General features: G+C 48.9%; 1 protein-coding gene across 1 annotated transcript; it reads right to left on the bottom strand.

Annotated features, from left to right (window-relative positions):
* Nucleotides 1-1413: 1413 nt before the first annotated feature.
* Nucleotides 1414-9721, bottom strand: C2H8orf76 (chromosome 2 C8orf76 homolog). The gene is made up of 6 exons (XM_068672590.1): nt 9107-9721; nt 8705-8800; nt 6364-6507; nt 5069-5568; nt 2821-2953; nt 1414-1751 (listed from the first exon to the last, which is right to left on the bottom strand). The coding sequence occupies exons 1-6, from the start codon at nt 9488-9490 to the stop codon at nt 1545-1547; spliced, it is 1464 nt and encodes a 487-aa protein (XP_068528691.1). The 5' UTR covers nt 9491-9721; the 3' UTR covers nt 1414-1544.
* Between the last annotated feature and the right edge of the window lie 152 nt (nt 9722-9873).

The following is a 9873-nucleotide window of genomic DNA, read 5'->3' on the forward strand; positions in this document are numbered from 1 at the left end:
GTTACTGCCAGCAGTGAGTAATTCACAGCCCCTTACAGTCTTTGCTGCAAGCAGCAGTCAGCCCTAAAAGCATCCCCAGCCTTCCAGGTGGGCTTCCTGCCACCCGAACACGGTGCTCTACACACACACACCCCAAAAATTTCCACCCAGCCAAGCGCACGCACGCCTAAAACGAATATCCTGCACCACATGAGGAGTGCTCTCATGCTTCCCCGAGTACCCTTGCCAAGCCCTCAGATTTTGTAACCAGCTGACCAGGACGTGGTTTAATCGCATTAAGGCACCAAACTATCCCAGGTAATTTGGCGTGGCTCAGGGCAATATTCCATTTTTCCGGGGAGATTTCACAGTCGGCTTAGCAGTGGGACGTGGTCCACCAAGTTACCAGCGGCTGATTTCCTAATAAGCTTGAAAATCCATCTAAAAGTTGCAGATACAAAGCGTGTTCGTGTATGGTGACTGACATTTCAGCTCTGAATTACTGCAAGTTTCAGCGCTCTTCAGTACAGCAGAAAGAAAACATGAAAAAAGTCACAGCAAACTGTGTCTGAGAGAGTCCCAGTTTTAAACTCTAGCCATTAAACACCATTTTTACAAAACGCTACCAAGAATTTGAGGGTCACAGTTTAACAGGCGATAAAATAGAGGAAACAGCACGCTTTGCCTCAAATCTGAATTGGTTCAAACCAAAGAAACTGCAGGATCTTCACAGCCCACAGCAGACAATGTCGAAGCTTCAGAGCACAAAGCGAAGTGCTGTCACTGTGAACCCAAAACAGAGCGTAAGGATGCAGGAACAGCACCGCCAGTTTCCCCAGCAGAGGATTTTTATTCCTTGCAAGGTTTTACAAAGGATATGCTCTGACTAAACACTCTTCAGCGCACATAAACAGCCTTGACAGTTTTTCACCTTCCTTGTATAAGCACCCTGAAGACTTGGCTGTGGCTAGCTCTACACCTGCAAAAGCCTTTAGCCTGGGCAAAAATCTCCTTCCAGTTTTAAGTAAAACAGTTATTATTTAGATATTTTTCCCCCAAAATATGGAATTATTCTTTTTGACAACTTTGCAGCATAAATATATTTAAGATTCGTAGCCACTCAGCTCTGAAAAGCAAAGCAGTGTAATGTCAACTAATCGAGAAATATTAAAAACTTAAATTAATAAAATTACTAATTCCATGGCTCTAGATTCCATATAGGATTTAAAACCGAGGAATTTTCAAACTGGGCATCAAAAAGGAAGCCTTACATTCCACCAGCATCACAGATCCCCCAAAAACTCACAGGTGCTTCAAGAACCCTGTGAGGTTCATGACGGAAAGCTACCTCTGGAAGTTCAACTGAAAGGGCAATTTTATACTGGATTTCTTATTATTTTTAATATATCAGTGAGCAAAGAAAATCATGAGACATTAAAACTTTAAATGCAGAGATTTATGCATTCTTAAAAGATACACACTAAGAAATCTTAAAAAAAATGAACGTTTTAGCAAGCATCATTCCATAGGCATTTGAAGACGTGATAATACAAACAACAAAACTTTTACGTAGCCAGAGGTGGGATATGTGAATCTTGACAGAGCTGTCTGTCTGAGTGGCATAAATCATCCTGGAGCTCACCGAACCATTTGGTTTCAAACTCTGAGGCCGAGGCAGTTACCAACGATGCCAGTGCTGAGGAGCCTATGCATTTCACCTCACCCTGGAATTCCTCTTTTAGCTTTTCCGGTATCAGATCCGCCCCCATAACCTGCAAAGAGTAAGAAAGAAGGTGGGAAACAAGGAAACAACGTGCAGAGGAAACCAGGAATGTGACAACAGCCAAGGCATTTACATATGAACCGTACTCCACCTAGGAGACATTCCCAAGCCACCATTACGTTGTCTGCCTGTTGGATTCTGCAATAAATATGGAAAACGGAGAGGCTTCGCAGTGCACAACCCCTTCCACCTTCGCTCTCAGCTTCTATGCGGGGATTTTTGCTCTGAATAGCAGGGGAAATCTCACCCCCCTCCTGCTAGGGGGTGTCAGGCCAAGGGAAGCAGGGACAGGATTTTCTCTTCACCAGCGTTTTTAAAAGCTGCGATAGTCTGCATGCTACTGCCCTCTTATGGCTGAAATCCCACAAGATCTTCTGCCAATTTGGCAAGTAATTTGGCTTTTAGTAACTTAAACCTGTAATGCTGGCAGCAAAGTTTAAATCCCGCCAGCTTCTTTTTGTTCTTTAAAATAGAACTCCATAAATGACACCACAGATGTTTAAGCTCTGTGAACAAAGCCATACAATGTTAATCTCCTCCTCTGTAGTTCTTTAAAATTACAAGCCAGTACTCGGACCGAACAAAGAAATAATGTCAAAGGTTGTCTCTGGCTTTTTCTGGAAATTTGCTGAAGGAGCAGAGAGTTCCCCAACCCAGTGGCCATCGGTGCAATCTCCACTCGCATTTCACGCCCGTGATTCACTTGGTGGCATCGCAAGGCCCCGAGATGAAACCTGCATCCCAGGAAACGATGATGAACGGCGATGATGATGATGCAAACGCCAGCCCGATGAGGAAGGTAACAGCCCTGAGAGCTCCCGCAAGGAGAACCTCGTCAGAACACGGATCCACCCGTGTGACACACGGCAGCACCAAACAGTTCCGGATAACGCGCTCCCAGGGCATCCACCCTGCCTAATTTCCCTCGTTTCCCAGCACAGTTAACGAGGCGAGGGGAGTGTCGGGCAGCTGGAGGCAGCACCCGGCCCAGGCACCTCACCCAGGCCTCGGTGCCGAGCTGCCCACAGGAACCTCCGCCCAGAGCAGCGTTCCCTTACCTTGCTCAGCAGCAGCAAGGAGGTCGGGGTTAAGCCAAACCGCGCCACTTTGTCATCAATTTCTTTTTGACTTCTTAAGTTGCTCTCCAGAGCAAAGGAGGCCTGCTGCGACTGGGTAAGCTGCAGTAAAAGCCTGGAATGAGAAAGGCAGTTAAAGAGGGGACCGCTGGAGAAAGAGTACGTCAGCAAACCTAAACCCAGCTGCAGTGTCGTGCTTTAAGCAGCTCTCCTTCCTGAATTTAGCCAGCTGCACAAACTGAGGAGAAATAAACACGTGTAGCAATCTGCTCTGCTTATCCTGCGTGCTATGGTACTGAGACAAACAGTTGCTTTTAATAAAAAACGTACCAAGTATCTCTGCTTGCTCTACACAGGCATTTTCCTCCCCACGTAGTCAGAGAAGCTCAGGTCTGCAAGCAAGGTGCTGTGCATCAAGCCCCCCACACCCTGAGGCCAAACAAGGCAGCAGGGCCTTGCTGCATACAGCACTGATTACTTCAGCTATTATTTTTGCAGCCTGAAAAGCCAGAGATTTGTTTTTGTGCAGCCAAACATCAAATACCTGCAACTATCCAACATCCTGGCAGTTCCCAGAGTCCTCCTCCCGCAAGGAGGACTGTGAAAGGTGTCAGCAGAGGAAATATCTGTGCCTGTTCAACCACGTAATCACTGAGGCTTAGCAGGATCATGCTGAAACTATGTTTCATTCACACTTTATGCATAAATAAAATAAAAATCGCATCTACCACCGCTAAATGTAGCAGGTGTTATAATGAAGGTGTGCATTCGTAGCAAGAGGAAACGTTAGATCTTAGCTGGCAGTTTTCACGTGAGCAATACAAACATCAAAACCTCCAAGTCTCAGCCAACAAACCATGGGTAAGTTCAGAGAAGTTTTCACAGGGAATTCAAGGTAAAAATGGGAAGGAGCTTTTCTGATGGAACATTTTTGCCTCAAAATTTGCATAACAATATTTTAAAAAATGAAATGTTGAAAACTAAGCAAAACCATTGCTCCATGTTTGTTGCTGGCAAAACTAGAAGAATTAATTATTTACAGTGCTCTAAAGCAGACCCTTATTTACTGAATAAAGCCATGCTCACATCCCTTTTCCAGGTGCCATGTACCCCACATACACAACATCCATGTCTTACTTAAAATCCAGCTGACCTGAAAACTTCAGATAGCCTGACACATAAACCCTGGGATGGGAAGAAGTTCCCCTTGGACAAGTGTTTATGCAAATATAAACCGCCACAACACTTTGTGAATCTGTGAAGTGAAGCAAGGAGATCCCTGAATTTACAGGTGTCTCAGTGCTGAGCCACACACACTGAAACAGGAAGCACAAATTTAATACCAATGTAGCTTAATATTGGACATTGATACTAAATCTACTACCTGCTCCCAAGCAGCAATTAAATCCCCTTCTTTCAGTCAGAGTACAGTTAAAAACTACTCTCCCTGTGTTAATATTTCTTAAAAATCACCCGCACAGGGCAGTTATAAGGTGTTCTCTGTAAAAACCTTCAGAAGTTCATAAAAAGGCATTAAGCACATTCAGTGCCTAACGTGTTACTGAAAGGCAAGAGGAAAAAAAAAATCAAGGCTATTTGAACAAAAATCATTTCCTAATTATCGCTTTGAAAGACTGTGTTGTGGGGATTTTTGTTGTGTACAAGAGTTTTAGTAAGAGGGAAAAGAAAAGGGAAGAGCATTTTAATGCAGCCTTGTCAGTCAGCTGTCACGGAGTTCATTTTTCAGCCTCATCCATTATGCAAATCGGTGTATTATTGAAATAATATGCTTTTGCTCAAGCAGGAGGCTTCAAGCAAATAAGACAGGTGGCACTCACAGAGGGAAGACGGGCAAGGCTTCCCTCCGGGGGCCTTCAGCTGCTGCATCTTTAACAGCAAACCAGGAAACAGCCATGCTCTAACAGGAGCGTCTGTAGGAGAACAACCCCTTTTATATTCAATTATTTGAAAAAATCACATGAGATCATTAAAAAAAAGTTTTGCTTCTCCATGTTGCATGGCAGACTTTTTCCACGTGGATTTTAGTTGTTCATGGTTGGTGGACTTTACCTTTCACATCTCAAGCAGGGTGCCTCTTTGTGTCGTCAGTGCCGAAACAAACCTTGACATTGAAAATGGAAGCTCAAAATCTCAGAGCTGGGTAACAACATGCTTAAAATTGTCCTGGACTGGGAGAAGTTAGCATTATTCTAAGAATGCATTTAATTACCTCGCTCTAATAAATGAGGCACATGCCTTTATCCCAACCTCCTTCGACACGCTCTGCTCCCAGGCCTCGGAGGCTCCCTCCTTCCCTTTGTCCTTTCTCTCAGGTGCGTGCGAAGCGCAGAGGGTTTCATTTTCAGCTTGGCTGCTGCTGCAAGTCCCTGTGTCCTCGCTCTTTGTGGCAAGGCCGGACCAAAGGCCTTCCCTCTGGCTGCCTGGGAGATGAATCTCTCTTCCAGTTGGTATTTTGGAGTGGCTGTCACTGACACCAACCTCCTCAGAGCCATTTGTGTTTGTTTCTGGAACACGTAATGGAGACAGACTCCCTAAAAGGCTCGTGTAAGCTTCACCAAGTAACTTCCAGTACCAAGGGTTGAAGGGATGGAGGCAGATCAGCTGCTGCAGGCACAGCAGCTCTTTTTCGATGTTTTTCAGACCCTGATAAATGGCAAGCTGCAGGCTGAGAACAGTCGTTAAGTGATCCGTGTTAGTAGCGCCGCTCCTCTGAAAACAGAAGATAAAAGATTAATAACAGAAGCACGGAGCCATCCTTCACAGCCTAAGAAAGCGTCTCCCTGGATAACGACACACAAACACCTCTGAAGGTAATTTTTAAATCGTGCAAGGCTGTTCCCTGAGCTTTAAATGGCACAGCGTGACACGGATCGCGCCAGATCAATCCGGCAGCGCTGCCTCCAGTCGCCTTGTCCCAGCCTGGAAGACACGAAGGCCCCTGAACATTTCTGCCCCTGAACTCTGTCACTTGCTTCTTTGCCTTCAGTTTTATCCAGCTGCCCTTTAATAATATAAATACCTTTTCTATACAATACACAGCAGCAGGAAAATCTTAAGATTTCAGAGCCTCTCGACACTTTCCTCTGTGGAAAAAGCTCCACTTGGGGCTCGGCACCCTTCTTGGTGGCAGTTTGGCAGCGAGTACATGGAAATAAAAGCAAGTTTTGAACCGTCACTTTTAGAGTGGAAAGATTTAAGCACTCATTTATCCCCTTCCTTATAAATCCCATTACATTACATTAACTCTGCCTGGCAGAGCGTGATGTTCAGTCCCTTCCAGGACTACCAGGCTCCCTGCACGGGGAGCTCACAGTGGTACAGGCTGTTCTGATTTCTACAGGGTGATGCTATCTGCAGTGACAGTTACCCTCTGCTTCCCAAACACTCCCAGCATCCTGAAGGATTACACACATGGAGATTATTTTTCCAGAGAACAGTCCATATAAAAGGACTACCAGCAACGTTTTTATGTTCAAAGCGTAAAAGAAAGATTGGAGGAGTTACCATTTTTTCTGCGATATCCAGAGCCTCCTCGTGCCTTCCTAGTTGAGACAAACACCGAGCCTGGCCCTCCTGGACGTCCCGCCTCATGGCGATGTTACCGGGAGGTAAGAGCAGCAAGCAGCTGGAGTATTCCCGCAGAGATTTCTGGTAGCGGTGGTAGAAAGAAAAGGCAGACAGAACAGGGAGAAATGGTCATTTGGAGGCAATCCCAGCAGTGTGCTTTGTTTACAACTACAGTCACAAACGGAATCCAGGAGCTGCAGCCCAAATTTTCGTGTCTCCAGACCCAGCTATCACCCACGGCCAGCAGTGCACAAAGGACCTGGTACCTTGGGGTCAGAGAGCCCAGCTCTGAACCGCCCGAGTGTGGACAGTAACGAGCAGCCCCAGCCCTAACCCACATTTAAGCACAGGCAGGGATTGCAGGAGGTCACCTATGGACAGGGCACACGTGACACAAGGCTCCTTCGTCCCAGCTAACTGAGGGATCACAGCGCTCAGCCAAAATTTGGCAGACGTTGCTTCAAATCCACAAACATCCTGGCAAGAAGGTGTGAACCTGTGAAGGTGTGAGCAACGAGAAGGGCTCAAACCCTGTGAGCAATGAGAAGGGTTCACCTCACATGAATAATCAGCAAGTTGGGGAACACCGCAAAGAAAGGGAGCCTCCATCTCTCCTGTACGGCGGCTCGGATTTGCATGAAATAATTAAATATTAATTGGTTCAAGGAAAAAGACAAGAATGAGCAATACTCTGTAGCTTAATGCTCAGGGCACTCCCCAGGACTCCAATTAACATTTAAATACATTATATTAAGTATTCAGTGATGCTAAGACTGGAATCTTGGTTCCTTCCTCTCCGTGGGAGAGCTCATACCAAAAGACTAAAGAGCAGAGCTCGTTCTCCCATCTCTCTAAATGAATATTTAATTATTCCTTGCAAACCTGAATAGCTCTAACAAAAAGAGCCCATGAGCAACATCCCCAGAATACCTCCTGGCATAACGGCCGAAGCATTTCTCTTCCCTGGTAAGCTCACTTTCCTTCTCAAGCAGAAGTGGGAGCTCCCTTACACCCAGTGAGTGCAGCAGGCACAAGGCCAGGGGGACCAGAGGAGGGCTGCAGGATGTCCCTGTCTGCTTTGCTACGTGATGAAGGGGTATAACCCCGGCAAAGGTTTGGCATTACGAACGCAAGCAGGTTCTGCAGTCCTAAAAAAAGGCTTAGATGACTGCTGTCCTTGGTCTCTCCTATCCACTAGCTTAGGCTGGCATCAAAAACTATTCACAATGTGTGAATATTTAGTCCCATTTACTTATTTCCAGCCCCATTTTTGAGGTCACTGCCCTCAAATCTGTGATTTTACACTCAGACACTCTCTACCCTGGCTCTGGTCCTGCCACAGCGATCCAAGAACATGCCACCAGACACGATTGACGTGGATCGCTGTGAGGGAAGATGGTCAGGAAGCAAGAGATGTTGTGTCGTGCTGCAGATCTGCGGGGTGCCAGTCCCTAGAGGTTGGGCATTGCAGCACTGGGCAGGGAGCAAAGCTCTTTGGGGGGCAGGATGCCTGGCTACAGCCTCAGGCATCTCCCACAGCACACTTCTGTGAAGCCATTCAGGCTGAGATTGGAATATGTCCATCAGGTACAGACAAGGTGACAGCAGAGCTGGGATAATGTTTGAAAGCAGGACCGAAAACAGAACCCTGACAGCCAGGGGGAGCCCCGAGGAAGGTGCAGGGCAGCCAGGCGGTGACCTGTGAGGCGACAACCTTTGGGGGACGAGGCAAGTGGAGGACTGGTTAGTGTTAGGTCAGAGGCTGGACTAGGTGATCTTGGAGGCCTCTTCCAACCCAGATGATTCTGTGATTCTCCCCACAAGCACAGAAATCAGCATGTTAACTCTTGCCGACCACAATTTCTGCGATCCCAAATATCAGCCCTGCTCACTGCCGGGCTGTTCAGATGCACAGGCTTGGTCGGAGGCCAAACACCATTTTTTTTAGGCTGGTTGGTTCACCTCGGTTCCCGTTGCCTCTAGGACATGACAGCTGGCTGAGAAAGCTTGCCAGAACAAGGTTAAATGTTATTATTTGGGCACACTTTAACCAGCAGTGCCTCCCCCCTAGCTGACGGGGCTGTAGTGCCTCCCAAGATGCCATCGGGATGGATTTAGGTACCACAGGACTTAGGGGCACAGCTTGACGAGGATTTTTTTTACAAAAAAACTGTATGTTCACTCAACACACTGAGGACTACAGGGCCTGAATTTCGTGTCCCAGTAACCGGGACTGACGGAGGCACCGACTCGTCCCTGAGCCGGGTGCGTGTGGTACCTCAAAGTGCCGCTCCCTGTAGGCCAGGTCAGCCCGGAATTTATTGCCCGTTACGATCTCGGCGTCCTCCTCGCCGCCTGTCTCGCCGCAGAACCACTGGGGGCATTAAAAAACAAAACAAAACAAAAACAAAACATATTTGTTAACCCACGACCGCCACGCTCGGAGGCGCTCCGGGGCGGCTCCCTCAGCCCCCGGGAGCCTCCCTTAGACCCCGGGCGACCTCCTGCAGCCCCCGGGAGCCTCCCTCAGACCCCAGGAGCCTCCGTTAGACCCCAGGCAGCTCCCTCAGCCCCTGGTCCCCGTCCCCCAAGCCCCGGGCAGGCAAAATCCCAGTCAGAGCCGCCCTTATCCCAGCCCATGCCGGCCCCACACGGCTCCCCCCCGCCTCCGCCTCCTCACCCGGGGCTCGCAGCGCTTGGCGCTGTAGAGCTGCCCGCTCCCTCCGCCCTTTCCCCGCTCCCTGCCGCCGGCGAAAAGGCTCTCGGCGAACTCGCAGCCCAGCGGCAGCTCCGTCGCCGCCTCCATCGCTGCCGAGAGCAGCCCAGAGCGGCTCCCCCCCGGCCGGCCGGCGGCAGCGCTCCCCCTGCCGGGCCCGGGGAGAGGCTGAGGGGGCGCGGCCGCCATTTTGGGCAGGGCGCTGTGGGGTTGGGGGGCTCTGAGGCACGGATTTGGGGTCGCGCTGGCAGCGCTGAGCCCCTCGGGGAGAGCCGCAGAGTGTGAGGGGAGGCTGAGGGAGCTGGGGGTGGTTGGTGTGGGGAAGAGGAGGCTCAGGGGAGGCCTCATTGCTCTCTGCAACTAGAAACTGTGGGGAGCAGGGGGTCGGTCTCTTCTCACAGGTAACCAGTGATAGGACCAGAGGGAATGGCCTCAAGTTGTGCCAGGGGAGGTTCAGGCTGGAAATGAGGAGACATTTCTGCTCAGAAAGAGCAGTCAGGCACTGGGACGGGTTGCCCAGGGAGGTGGTGGAGTCCCCGTCCCTGGGGGTGTTCAAGGAGAAGTTGGATGTGGTGCTTGGGGACATGGTTTAGTGGTGACATTGGTGGTAGGGGATGGTTGGACCAGGTGAGCTTGAAGGTTTTTCCCAACCTTAATGATTCCGTGATCCCGTTCCTAGCATTTGTGCACTGGTTTTATGAGGTAAGTGCTAAAAGGGCGAAGCTTCCCCT

This window comes from Anas acuta, chromosome 2 (assembly GCF_963932015.1).
Source record: "Anas acuta chromosome 2, bAnaAcu1.1, whole genome shotgun sequence".
In the NCBI taxonomy this organism is placed as follows: Eukaryota; Metazoa; Chordata; class Aves; order Anseriformes; family Anatidae; genus Anas; species Anas acuta.

Excerpts from the sequence above, each read along its gene's own strand:
- C2H8orf76 (XM_068672590.1), bottom strand. The coding sequence starts at position 9,490 with ATGAGGCCTCCCCTGAGCCTCCTCTTCCCCACACCAACCACCCCCAGC. Across the intron at positions 5,569-6,363 it reads TGGATATCGCAGAAAAAATG|AGGAGCGGCGCTACTAACAC; the intron begins GTAACTCCTCCA and ends TTCTGTTTTCAG. Across the intron at positions 2,954-5,068 it reads GCCTCATTTATTAGAGCGAG|GCTTTTACTGCAGCTTACCC; the intron begins GTAATTAAATGC and ends TTCTCATTCCAG.